Consider the following 13,653-nt stretch of genomic DNA (forward strand, 5'->3'; position numbering starts at 1 on the left):
AGGTTGAAAACCGCAGTGCCCGCAGAGGCCCTGTTCATAGTCATGTCCTGCAAAATTTGTATATTTATTATGCTACTCTTTTAGTAGATGGCAATAAAGCACCTTTCCTAATAAAATCAGTACGTTATGACAATTTCCAAATATATGGAAGTACAGTGACTTGAGAAGGGAGTGTCTTTTTCTCATTTGCAGAAAAATGTAGCCCTATTAAGAATATGGTCCTTGGGCTTAAACTAGCTTGAATTTTGATCCTGGCTTTGCTATTTACAGATACATGGTCTTGAAAAATGTCTTCAACAGTTAGTTTCTTTGTCTGTGAAATGGAATTAATACTACTCATTTCAGCATAAGATATCACCTAGGATCTATATGAGGTAATAGACATGAAACATTTGCAGTGATGTCTGGCAGCTACTGAATTATCTTAGTCTGTTCAGGCTGCTGTAACAAAAATGCCATAGGCTAATGGTTTATAAACAACACAAATGTGTTACAGTTCTGGAGGCTGGGAAGTTCAAATTTAAGGTGCCAGTACATTCAGTGTTTGTTGAGGGCCCACTTCATGGTTCCTAGCCATCTTTTTGTCCACACATAGTGGATCTCTCTAGTACCTCTTATATAAGGGCACTAATCCCATTCGTGAGGGTTCCATCCTTGTGAACTAAGCACCTCCCGAAGTCCTCACCTCCAAATACCATCACATTGGGGATTAGGTTTCAACATATGAATTATAGGGGGGACACAGACATTCCATCTGTAGCATAAATATTCAGTTTGTGATAGCTAAACGATTGTGCTTCTTTTCATTGGAGCTGGTTTTACTTTAGTAGTGTGTGATTACAGAGTTATATCTGAGGTGGTTTACAATTATGTAAAAGTAATTTATTTATTCGGTTGCATGAGGTCTTAGTTGTGGCAGGCAGGCTCCTTAGTTGCAGCTCGAGGGCTCCTTAGTTGTGGCTTGCCAGCTTCTTAGCTGTGGCATGCGAACTCTTAGCTGTGGCATGCATGTGGGGTCTAGTTCCCGGACCAGGGATCGAACCTGGGCCCCCTGCATTGGGATCGCAGAGTCTTAATCACTGCACCACCAGGGAAGTCCCATAATTAGGTAAAATCTTAATTCGGGGGGGGCGGGCTTGCGCGTGGGAGTCCATGTGGGCGCCTGCGTGGCAGGGAGCAGTGCGGGGTCGCCGTGGCAGAGCTGCAGCAGCTCTGGGTGCAGGAGGCGGTGGACTCTATGGTGATAAGTCTGGAGAGAGAACATCCGGAAGATGCAGGGCCTCATGTTCCGGTGCAGCGCCGCCTGCTGTGAGGACAACCAGGCGTCCATGCAGCAAGCGCGCCAGTGCATTGAGCGCTGCCATGCACCTCTATCTCAAGCCCAGGCCCTGGTGACCAGCGAGTTGGAGAAGTTCCAAGAGTGCCTGGCCCGGTGCACAATGTATTGCAACGACAAAGTCAAAGATTCAACAGATGTGGGGAGTAAATAGGTTCAGGTGAAGCGGCTGCTGGAGAGTTGCATGACCACGTGTGTGAATGGCCACGTGAACCTCATCCCAACCATGACCAAGAAGGTGAAGGAATCTCTCTCATCCATTGGAAAATAGATGTCTGCTATTGGCCATCGGGGCTGAAGGCAGCAATCTATTTAAAAAGAGGAATGGGGATTTGGGTTTTCTAAGGAAAGTTTATAAATGAGGAAATTAAGGATGGCAGCAAGTTTAAGGCCTATATCACTTGCCTTTGGGGTCAGAGATAGCAAGGGAGAGTTTTTGTGGGCCTGAATTTCACGTGGCAAGTGCTTATCCTGGCAACAGGGTGTCTCCCTTGTACCAAATCAGAGCCCTCCAAGGTACCAGATTCTCATAGTACACAGTTACCAACAGGCTGGCACGTTTATCTGACCTGATTATGATCCAGTAGAGTGTGAGGAGAGGTGTTTCTATTTGTTGCCAACCTCCTGTTTACCAGAAGGATCACTACCACATTTTACACAAGCTGGAAATAAAACAAAATCCACGAGGTCACTAATTTAGAATGGGAAAGGGGGCTTCTGGGGCTTTATTTTGCGTGGTTTTGTCTTATATACAGGGCATGAAGTTACTTTAAGATGTAGAGTTGGTAGAGGTAGTTTGGATAAAAGCTTTGAAAGGGTGCTTGTGGATATTCATTTCTGGCCGTCAGGATGTGGATGCGCATTTCTTAAAATTCTCACACATGACATCTTTCAGCCTGGAGACGCTGCTAAATTATAAGAAGCGCTGTCACACTGGTAGGGGAAGCATGTTGCTGCAAATGGCATTATTTTATACTTTTTTAATGACTGAGTAGTATTTCATTGTAATTATATACCACATCTTCTTTATCTATTTATTTGTCAGTGGACATTTAGGTTGCTTCCATGTCTTGGCTTTGTAAATAGTGCTGCTGTGAACACTGGGGTGCATGTATCTTTTTGAATTAGAATTTTCTCTGGATATATGTCCAGGAGTGGGATTGTTGGATCATACGGTAACTCTATTTTTAGTTTTTTAAGGCACCTCCATACTGTTTTCCATAGTGGCTTTACCAATTTACATTCCCACCAACAATGTAAGAGGGTTCCATTTTCTCCACACCCCTCTAGCATTTATTATTTGTAGACTTTTTAATGGGATGGCCATTCTGACCAGAGTGAGGTGATACCTTATTGTAGTTTTGATTTGCATTTCTCTGATAATTAGCAACGTTGAGCATCTTTTCATGTGCCTATCAGTCATCTGTATATCTTCTTAGGAGAAATGTCTATTTAGGTCTTCTACCTGTTATTTTTTGATTGGGTTGTTTGGATTTTTTGTTACTGATTTATATGAGCCAATTGTATATTTTGGAAATTAAGCCCTTGTTGGTTGCATCGTTTGCAAATATTTTCTCCCTGCCCATAGTTTGTCTTTTCATTTTGTTTATGGTTTCCTTTGCTGTGCAAAAGCTCATAAGTTTGGTTAGGTCCCATTTGTTGATTTTTGTTTTTATTTGTATTGCCTTGGGAGACTGACCTAAGAAAACATTGCTGCAGTTTATGTTAGAGAATGTTTTGCGTGTGTTCTCTTGTAGGAGTTTTGTGGTGTCCTATCTTAAGTATTTAAGACATTTTGAGTTCATTTTTGTGTATTGTGTGAGAGAGTGTTCTCACTTATTGGTTTACATGCGGCTGTCCAGCTTAACCAACGCCATTTGCCAAAGAGACTGTCTTTTTTCTGTTGTATATTCTTGCTTCCTTTGTCAAAGATTAAATGACTGTAGGTGTGTGGGTTTAATTCTGGGCTCTCCGTTCTGTTCCACTGATCCATATGTCTGTTTTTGTGGCGGTACCACGCTGTTTGATTACTGTAGTTTTGTGGTATTGTTTGAAGCCTGGGAGGGTTATGCCTCCAGCTTTGTTCTTTTTCCTCAGGATTGCTTTGGCAGTTCTGGATCTTTCATGGTTCCATATAAATTATAGGATTATTTGTTTTAGTTCTGTGAAGAATGTCACAGGTAATTTGATGGTAATCGCGTTAAATCTGTAGATTGCTTTGGGTAGTGTGGCCATTTTAATAATATTAATTCTTCCAATCCAAGAGTGTGGTGTATCTTTCAATTATCTTTAGCTTTCTTTATCAGTGTTTTATAGTTCTCAGTGTATAAGTCTTTCACTTCCTTGGTCAGTTTTATTCTAAGTATTTTATTATTTTTAATGCGATTTTAAAAGGGATTTTTTTTTTACTTTCCCTTTTTGATATTTCATTGTTAGTATAAAGAAATACAGTCAATTCCTGAATGTTAATTTTGTATCCTGCTACCTTGCTGAATTTATCATTTCTAGTGGTTTTTGTGTGGAGTCTTTAGGGTTTTCTACATATAGTATCATGTCATTTGCATAAAATGACAGTTTTATCTCTTCTCTTCCAGTTTGGTTACCTTTTGTTTCTTTTTCTTGTCTGATTGTTGTGGCTAGGACTTCCAATACTATGTTGAATAGAAGTGGTGAGAGTGGCCATTCTTGTCTTATTCCAGGAATCAGCAAAAAGGCTTTCAACTTTTCACCATTGAGTGTTATGTTGGCTCTAGGTTTGTCACAAATAGCTTTTATTAAGCATCTTTTTAACTAATTGCTTTTAAGTTAAAGTCTATTGTAATTTTATTCAGACTTCCATCTTCTGAAGAGTAGGCGGGTTAGGGTTGAACTGTAAGTAGAGATTTGGTTAGAGGGCTGTGAGGGAAGGAGGGACAAAGACTTGCATCTGTAGCCTTTGAAGGGGTCTTGCTGATAATCCTGCCTTTGCATGGGAATAAATTTATCACGGTTGGAGTTTATAGGTTGCTGTGCTTCAACATCTCAACAGTGAGGAAGCAGGAATGGGAAAGAACCAACGCAAACTCATTGTTTGCCTTTGAGTGGGGAGGGATCAGTAAAATAAAATTGGACCCAGAGTGTGATGTATTAGCAACTGTCATTGTTTTATGTCTTTTAAGCCCTTAGATTAAGAGTAATGTCAGTGGAGCCATGTCAGTGGAGCCAAGAGTGGTTTTAGGCAGCCTGGCATGGGAACTTGGTTTCTAGCAGAGGAATTTTCCATTTCAGAAAAAAATAAGTTTCAGACTAATGGTATTCTGAGCTGGTGTACAGGGCTAGTGGAAAATAATTCTGCTTTTCTTTTCAAGTGTTGAAAATTAAATACATCACCATATTTCCAACATTGTTACATTAAGAAGTTCCGGATTGTTGAGAAGAATGAGAAAAAGAGGGCTAGATTGCTAGAGATTAGGATTCTAGCATCAGAGTCTTAGAATAGCTGTAGTAAATTAGTCTGGTTTGTTTGAACAGTTTAGGTGTTTGATGACACCCAAACTAGGTGATTATTGTACTGTAAGTTTAAGCATAATTGTACATTCCAGACATTTACTACTTAGCCAAAGTACTCTTAAGTTTGAAAGTATATGAAAATTATACAAAATGTGGCAACCGTTTCCTTTATTTTCTCTGATGACAGAAGAAGAAATGAATTTAAACTGCTACATGATTTAATGCCTTTCTGACCGAAAACTTTAAAACACTGGAATGGCTATGGATTCTTTCCTGAAAAAACTCTTCCATGAATGGAAAAGATAGTATAGATATGAACTTCCTTAAATGAAGCAATGATTTAGGTGACTCCTAAACTTATTTAGCATATGCTGAAATTATTCAGCAGACAAGGGATAAACCAGCAAGTTCCGGAAGCTAGCACTTTTAGAGTTTGCCACTTGTAGAACGTAAGTTGTAAGTGAATCCTGGTTTTGAGGTCATAGAAGACATAAACACATGAAAATAACATTCTCTATTGTGGCAGTGGAGGTGCTATTGGAAGTGCCGATTTCCAAACGAGTGGTTCAAGGAGGATGACTGAGGGCTATAACAGTACAGGAGGATTCGTGAAGAAGGTAGTCCTTGGGCCAAATCCTGAGGGGTCCAGCAGGTCAGACTGAAGAGAGTTGGAAAGACAGCCTGGCAGGAAACAAAGGAAAGGGCAAAGTTGTCTTGAACCTTATAGGCAGTTTTCAAAAATTTTGTTATGCTTTGTGAAAATTTATTTTACTTACATGTTTTTTTCTCGGACTTGTTCTAATACCCTTTATTTTCTTATTTATTAACGTCTGTTGTCCCCACATCAGGAGGGTCGGTCTTTCTTAATCGGCATTGCCTGACTGTGAGAAAGATAAGAAGGCTAGAGCACTGGTTATGGGGGCAGCTCATGGAATAGTGACTTTGACTCTGCAATAAACTGACCTTTTCCAATGAGTCATTTAATTCCCTTCTTCTTTATTTTTAATGTTTTTTTGAAATATTTATTTGGTTGCGCCGGATCTAAGTTGCGGCAGGCGGGCTCCTTAGTTGTGGCCTGTGAACTCTTAGTTGTGGCATGCATGTGGGATCTACTTCCCTGACCAGGGATAGAACCCGGGCCCCCTGCATTGGGAGCGCAGTCTTATCCACTGCGCCACCAGGAAAGTCGCTTAATTCCCTTCTGCTCCTTAAACTGTCTGAGAGGCTGTAGAGTTCTAATCAGTAAGCTGCTTTTTCTTATTTTTCGAGGTTTGAAATATTATAGTTGGTCATTAGATTAAGACAGTATTTTATGAATCATAGTGTATGAAAATATAAGCATCTTTATAAAAAATGTCTAAAGTACCTTCTCATATTAACTCTGCTGAATGTTAATCAGCTCTTCTTCTACCTTCCGTTATGGTGGTCTGTGGTACTATTATTTCACAGTACTGTCATTAGTGTCAATTTTATCTTGGTAGTCATCTTGAGGTAAGTATATTTATTATTCTCACTTTACTGATACAGAAACTGGATCTTGGGAAGTGTCAGTGTAACCAACCAGTAGCTCAGCGGTGACTCAGGCCAGGTCAGTCTGACAGCACAGCTTGAAGATGGGAGCTGAAAGGATTTGTGTGCTGCTTGTGGAATTTCCTGGATGTTTCTAAGCTTGAGGAGGATAATAACTCAGGACATTTGGAATTAGGACTAGCCTGGGAAATTGAGGATCTATGGGTAGCCATCACCCAAGTACATTTCTTCCTTTGTTCAAGTCCAAGACAGCTTTCTCCAGGAAACATTCTCTCAATCTGTTTTTGAGCTCATTAGCCCAATTTTGGTCTGTTTCTTCCTCCACTCTAATTATATCCTTAGAACCCACGGTCTTTGAAGATGGAAACTGTCTTTAGCTGTATACCTTCAGAGGGCTCAGTGAATCGTTTCAGCTCAGTACGAATATTTACTGAGTATTGTGGTCCAGCTCTTTCAGTAGCTGGTGATTGAAGGCCAACTTCAGCTGGACAGAGGCACAGAAGATTGATGGGTTGGCTTGCAGTTGACAGCATCTGGGCACCTGGGCAGCTCAGGGACCTGACTTACAGCCTGGAGCATGATTTGTGCCTCTTCTTTCTTTCTCAGGTTTCTTCATATTATGTGGGACAAGGTGGCTCACTGCTTTGGGGTCACACCCTTGGCCAAGTTGGGAAGAAGAGACTCTTCTCCAGTAGCCCCAGTTAGAAAAGTCCTGGAGAGGGCCTCTGACTGCCTCAACTTGGGTCCCATGGCATCCCTGGACCAGTTACTATGGCCAGGCTGATGTCCTATGATTATCCTTGGCCAGGTTGGGCGCCCAAAACTGTGGTGGTGGGAGTGTGTTTTGTCACTAGAAATGTGGATGGATGAGAAGGCTGAGTAGTGAAGTCGCCCTGTAAGCACCTGCTCTGTGGCTGAGTAAACACTGTGGAGAGAGAAATACACATGTTCTAGAGAGCTGTGGCAGAGGTAATGTTTATAAGGGTAAGTAGATGAAATGGAAATGAGTTTAACACAGCTTAAGGGCTGTGTTTACCCTTAGGTTTATACTTACTGACTTATTTACTTTAGATACTTTAGATTTTGTGACAGGTGTGGTAATAGTCAAGAAATTTGCATATTCATTCAAGAGTCATTTAGTGAGTACCTCAGTGGGGAGTGCTGTGCACTGGGGATAAGATGAAGAGGCATGAGACTCCTGCCCTCAGGAGCTCTTATTCTAGGGAAAGGAGTAGATGGGGCAGGAGACAGGCTGTTGTCCCAGAGGGAGGGATTAAGTGGAGGCATTGAGGGATATTTCATGCAAAAGATGATCCGGGATCCGTGGCAGAGTTGGAGAGGCTAAAGGAAGAGGAGAGGTGATTTCTGGCAAAGAGTTCCGTGGGTGCAGGTGTGGTGTTGGAAATGCTCCACCTGGCAGCAGCAAGGGGAGTAGAACAGATTGGCTGGGGAAGCAGAAGGGGAGGCTGAAGAGTGCTGTTGAAGGCCAGGATAGTAGGTATCAGAACTTGGGCTCAGGCCCTCGCATCAGTGAATTTGTGGGAGGGTCTCTGTTGCCACTGCCTGAGCTGCTGGAGGGCAGAGTCTTTCTTGCTCATCTTGTATCCCTGGGGCCTGGCAGAGTGTCTGCCTGCAGTGGGCACTCAGTACATGTTTACTGACAGACTGAAGATGAGGACATTAGAATTCTGTCTTTTATGTTAAGTTAGAGGGTTCTAGTCCCTAAAGAATCTGAGTATGGATGAAATCCAGAGAGGCAAAGGATAAGTCAGATGCAACCAAAGCAGTGAGTGACAGGCCTGAGAAACGTTCTGTTGCCAGAGAGAAGGAAAAAACAAATGTGCAATTAACTTGATAGGACAGGCTCTGAGCATCACAGCGCCTACCGACTAGCTGATGTGGTTAAAACTTTACATCTGTTCCTCATATTTGACAGGAGCAGATTTGAGAGCCACGGAGTCATTGTCTCTGCTTAATGTAGTTCAATTTCTGGGTGAAAAAGCGTTGACATCCTTCAAGTATGTGGCTAGAGCCATTGGGATACATATATTATTCAGATACCCAAGGAAACTTCCTTTTTGGATTGTTAGATATCAGATTTGTTCCCCAAATTTATTACATGATATCCAAAACAATATTTAGAAATTTTCACTTCTTTCCAAGGGAAGTATCCCACAAATGTATAGTGGAATGCATTTGGTTTTATAGGGAGTAAAGTTTCAAAATGAGTAAATAAAATACATAAGCATGGTGTACTTGAGAAATGAAAAATTGAGCGGAGCACCAATAAGAAGGAAAAGTGGTCTCTGAGGGGCTGATGTGGATAGTAAAGCAGTAAAGCAGAGTTTAACCTTTTTGTGTTTTAATTGGTTGCTTTTTTCTGAAGTATGGTCTATTCAAAGTACAGTCAATCCTCATTTTTCAAAGATTCTGCATTTATGAAATCGCCTACTTGCTCAAATTTATTTGTAATCCCCAAATCAGTGCTCTTGGTGCTTTTATAGTCATTTGCAGGCATATGTAGAGCAGGGAAAATTTTGAGTCACCTGACACCCGTGTTTCCAACCGAGGTCCAAGGCCCCACTCTGTCTACTTGTTCTAGCTCTCACACTCTAAACAAGGGCCCTTTTCTTGGTCTTTTTAGTGCCACGTTTTTCATATTTTTGTGCTTTGTGTTGGTGATGTCACTGTTTAAAATGGCCCCCAAACATAGTGCTGAAGTGCTGTCTAGTGTTCCTAAGCGCAGGACATCTGTGATGTGCATTATGGAGAAAGTATGTGTGTCAGATAAGCTTTGTTCAGGCATAAGTCATAGTGCTGTTAGCCATGAGTTCAATGTTAATGAATAAGCTATATATATTAAATAAGGTGTCTTTAAACAGAAACACACAAAAAGTAAAGTTTCATATTGACAGGAACTATGCTGTATTCCCCAAGGAGCAGTGGTTCAGTATCTGACAATTCGTTGTTTTTGGCAACTTTATAGAACATTAACTACTTTGAATAATGAGAATTGACTGTATTTGTTTCCTATTCTTCTTCCTGGCCTCAACCTGGGCTTATATAGTTATTGTGTGAGTGTGTGAGGGGGGGAGGGTCGGGATAACTTTTTATTTTGACAAAATTTCAAACTTACAGGAAACTTGCAAGAATAACATAATGAGGTTCTTTCTAGTGGAACTATAAGTGGGTTAATAGTGTCCCCTGCAAAATTCATGTCCAGACGGAACTTCAGAATATGACCTTATTTGGAGATGGGTGTTGGAAGATGTAATTAGTTTCTATGAAGTCATACTGCATTAGGGTGGGCCCTAAATCCAGGGACTGGTGTCCTTATAAGAAGAGGAGAGGATGCACAGAGATACACACAGGAGAGAATACCATGTGATTATGGAGGTGGAGATTGGCGTGATGCAGCTACAAGCCAAGGAATGCCAAGGATTGCTTAGAGCCACCAGAAACTAGAAAGAGGCAAGGAAAGATTCTTCCCTAGAGCCCCCAGAGGGACTGACACGTTCATTTTTGGACTTGAAGCCTCTAGAATTGTGAGAATAAATTTGTTGTCTCAAGCCACTGAGTTTGTGGTAACTGGTTATGTCAAACCCTAGGAAACTAGTACAGTAACCCTTTATTCTGATTCACCAATTTGTTATTATTGGTCTCTCTGTCTGTTTCTCTTTCTCTACATGTGTATATCTACTTTTTTTCTGTACTATTTCAGAGTAATTGAGAGACATAGTGAACCTGTACCCCAAAATGTTTATTTCCTAGGTTAAGGACAGCTCTTACATACGCATAGTATAATTACAAAACTAGGAAATTAAAAATTGATGAAATACTGTTATCTGATCAGTCGTATATGCTCAAATTTTATCAGTTGCCTAATAATGATCTGTTTTCCCTGGTCCAAGATCCAGTCCAGGATCATATGTTCATTTTCTTTTCATGCCTCTTTAGCCCTGCATTAATCTGGGATAGTTCCTCAGACTTTCTTTGTGTTTCTTGACCTTGCCATTGTTGAGGTGTATAGGCCAGTTACTGTGGGCTTGTCTGATATTTTCTCTGTTTAGATTTAGGGTATGCATTTTTGGTGGTAATACTGTGGAGGTTGTCCTGTATTCTGGTTGTTGCCTCATATTAAGAAGCATTTGATGCTGGTTTACATCAACATTCATGACTTGATTAAGATGGTGTCTGACAGGTTTCTCCACTGTAAAGTTACTGTTTTTCCCTTTGGAATTAGTAAGTAATTTGAGGGGAGTCATTTTGCGATCATGTATATATCCTCTTCATCCTCAAACTTTTACCCACTAGTTTTAGCATTCATTGATAATTTTGTAAATCCGTCATTTATTTATTTGTTTATATCAATGTAGACTTACACTCTTGTTTTATTCAGTAGGTTATAATCCTTTACTGTCATTTATTTGATGCTGGAATGTCCCACATTTGGCCAGTGAGAGCCCCTTCATTCAGGCTCATGTGTCCTTTTTACATGTTCTCATTATTCCTTGGGCACTTTCTCACTCTCTGGCTCAAGATATTTCAGGCTCATTTTGTCCTTCCCTGTCCCATCCCTGGTATCACCCACTTGGTTAAAGAGCTGACCTGGGCTGATTTAATGTATTAAAGAGGTATTCTGGAGATAAAAATATATACGTGTGTGTGTGTGTGTGTGTGTGTGTGGACTCTGAGTAGGCCAAATGATATTTCCAGTTTCTTTACTGTCTAGATAACTAAGTGAGCTTTCTCAGAGCTGTCAGGTAACTGAATCCTGACAGGTGTCTGTGGAGGGTAGCACCTTCTTGAGGATAGATGCCTCTTCCTCTTGCAGTCCTGCCCCACCATAGGAATTTCTGCATGAGAAGGAACATGCTTAGACCTGTTAAGTATTAAAATACCATCTATGTTATGGCTGAATTTATTTTTATGAATTTGTTCCCTTCTTCCTAGTTAAGAAAGTTTTAATGGTATATTTTAATCTTAATTTATTTTTTTAAACTACAATGGCACTGGATGAGGGATTTTATTTCTGATTAGGTGGTCAGCTCATAGTAGTTGACCTTAATTTGATTCCCAATGCAAATATAAAATTTTCCTTAAATTGCAAATTTAAAAACTTACAAAGTGAGTATTTGTCTGTCATAGACATTTAAAAAAAACAAAACAAAATAGCTTGAGGAAAGAAGTCAGTGTTGTCACTGTTCCTGGATATAAACTCCTTGGCTCCTTTGGGTCTTCTAGGGTGGATCCCTTGCCCTTTCTATTTCTGGTGCATTCTCAGGCTGCCTGCTCCCCTTCCTGGTGAACACCAGATGTCTGTGCTCAGTCCTCCTTTGCTCCCATGCTTCTCTCAGCTTCTTTCCTCTCAGATATGATACCATGCAGAACTTTCGAGTGTTCATTGTTTGTCCTCACACGCTTGTATTTTGGAGTTTGTTGTCTAGTTGTGTTGTCCACGTGCTTGTGGTTTCGCTATCTCGTGACTCTCTCTTTCTGTGGGGGTTCAGAGACGTTTAAAAACTCTGCCAGTCCTCTCTCGCCTTCTCACTTCCAGGATGACCAAGAAAAGAAGGAACAATGGTCATGCCTAAAAGGGCCACAGACATGTGCAGCCTGTTTGCTGCACAACTGTTCGCGACGTGTGCCCAAGGACAAGGCTGTTAAGAAATTCGTCATTTGGAACATAGTAGAGGCCGAAGCTTTCAGGGACATTTCTTTTTTTTTTTTTTTTAATTTAATTTTTATTTTATTTTATTTTATTTATTTATTTATTTATTTTGTGGTACGTGGGCCTCTCACTGTTGTGGCCTCTCCCGTTGCGGAGCACAGGCTCCGGACACACAGGCTCAGCGGCCATGGCTCACGGGCCCAGCTGCTCCACGGCATGTGGGATCTTCCCGGACCGGGGCACGAACCCGTGTCCCCTGCATCGGCAGGCGGACTCTCAACCACTGCGCCACCAGGGAAGCCCATCAGGGACATTTCTGAAGCCAGTGTTTTCGATGCGTGTGTGCTTCCCAGACTGTATGTGAAAGTACATAACTGCACGAGTTGTGCCATTCACTGCAAGGTAGTCAGAAATCATTCTCAGAAAGTCTGGAAGGACTAAACATCGTCACCTTGTTTTAGATCTGGGGGTGCTGCCCCACAGCCTGCACCAAAGCCCATGTAAGGAGCTAAGTCCTTAAAGACTGAAGAAATACTGTTCTTTGAAAAGACAATAAAATGGAAATTATACTTAAAATAAAAACTATGCTGCCACCGATGCCATTTCTGGGCTTCCACCGTGTTACTGTATATTTAGTGAAGTTGATTTCACTGATTTTTTTTCTTTGAAAACCATTTCTACAGAGAAAAAGAAATTGGGATGTAGAATACCCATCCTTTCCAGGAGAGAGTCCACTGCAGTGCAGACGAGCAGGTCTCAGGACCGTGGGGGCAGAAGCTTCCCTCTCTGAAGCATGGCTCAGGTGTGGAGAAGGATTTCAGGAGACTCCTGAGACTCTACTGGTAAAGTCATAATATTTTTTTCCCTGAAATGCTGAAGGGCAAATCTGAGATTCCTGAGAGTTCAGGCCACTGTAATTATATTTCTTCGGAATTCCCTTCCTTATTTTCTTTCAGAACACTGTAATTGGTGTGTTACTTTTTTCTCCTCATCCTTGAATTCCTTAAAAATTGTGGCATAGCAGTATTCACCTCTTTCTGTCATGCAGAACCTTTGTACTTCTTTGTAAGTGAAGGATACATACTGAAAATGTTCTCAGAAGATGAAACTGTTGAGCATCCTGCTCTTCAAAAGAAGTATTTATGAAATGCTTACATATTTAGAATCTAATGGCAGCGAGATATTCTGGTTAATTTTGGTGTATGTGGTAACTTTGAAGTACTCAGCATAAGAAGGAGTACTCACCACTAAAGGTTAGATAGCTCTCTGTTTAGATTCTGGAAAAATACAGAAATGCACTGTAAGTATTTGCTTTGGGACTACTTGTTGGTAAATAAAGGAAAACAGAGGAATATGTTAAAGGGGTGTAGTGTAAGTTCTTGAATATTTTATGTAATATTGTTGGTTTTTAGCCCTTGTCACATAAACTGCTACATCATCACTAATTATCATTATTGTTATCATTATCTGCCTGCAGTCATTAACAGCTGAAAAGACGACTACTACAGAAAAACACCTTGAATTATCCTCTGGACCCAAGACAGGTAATATTTTGTTGATTTCTTGGCAGAAGAGGTATAAGGCTAATGTATCCTCCTTTGATTTATTTGCTTTCTTTTAAAAAGAT

General features: G+C 40.8%; 1 protein-coding gene and 2 pseudogenes across 9 annotated transcripts in view; all 3 read left to right on the top strand.

Annotated features, from left to right (window-relative positions):
- SPIDR (scaffold protein involved in DNA repair) overlaps nt 1-13,653 on the top strand; it is a 331,517-nt gene that overhangs the window by 27,513 nt on the left and 290,351 nt on the right. For all 9 annotated transcript variants that reach the window (XR_003002947.1, XM_024742596.1, XM_024742599.1 and 6 more), the window contains exons 2-3: nt 12,710-12,868; nt 13,504-13,570. Coding sequence is in view for 8 of the 9 variants with exons in the window: in XM_024742596.1 (XP_024598364.1) it covers nt 12,710-12,868; nt 13,504-13,570 (226 nt within the window). In the remaining variant the exon portion in view is untranslated. The remainder of the gene's footprint in view (nt 1-12,709; nt 12,869-13,503; nt 13,571-13,653) is intronic.
- On the top strand, nt 370-1,607 carry LOC112398222 (protein FAM136A pseudogene; annotated as a pseudogene).
- LOC112398184 (40S ribosomal protein S26-like) lies at nt 11,914-12,530 on the top strand (annotated as a pseudogene).

This window comes from Neophocaena asiaeorientalis, unplaced genomic scaffold (assembly GCF_003031525.2).
Source record: "Neophocaena asiaeorientalis asiaeorientalis breed wild unplaced genomic scaffold, Neophocaena_asiaeorientalis_V1.1 scaffold226, whole genome shotgun sequence".
Lineage (NCBI taxonomy): Eukaryota > Metazoa > Chordata > Mammalia > Artiodactyla > Phocoenidae > Neophocaena > Neophocaena asiaeorientalis.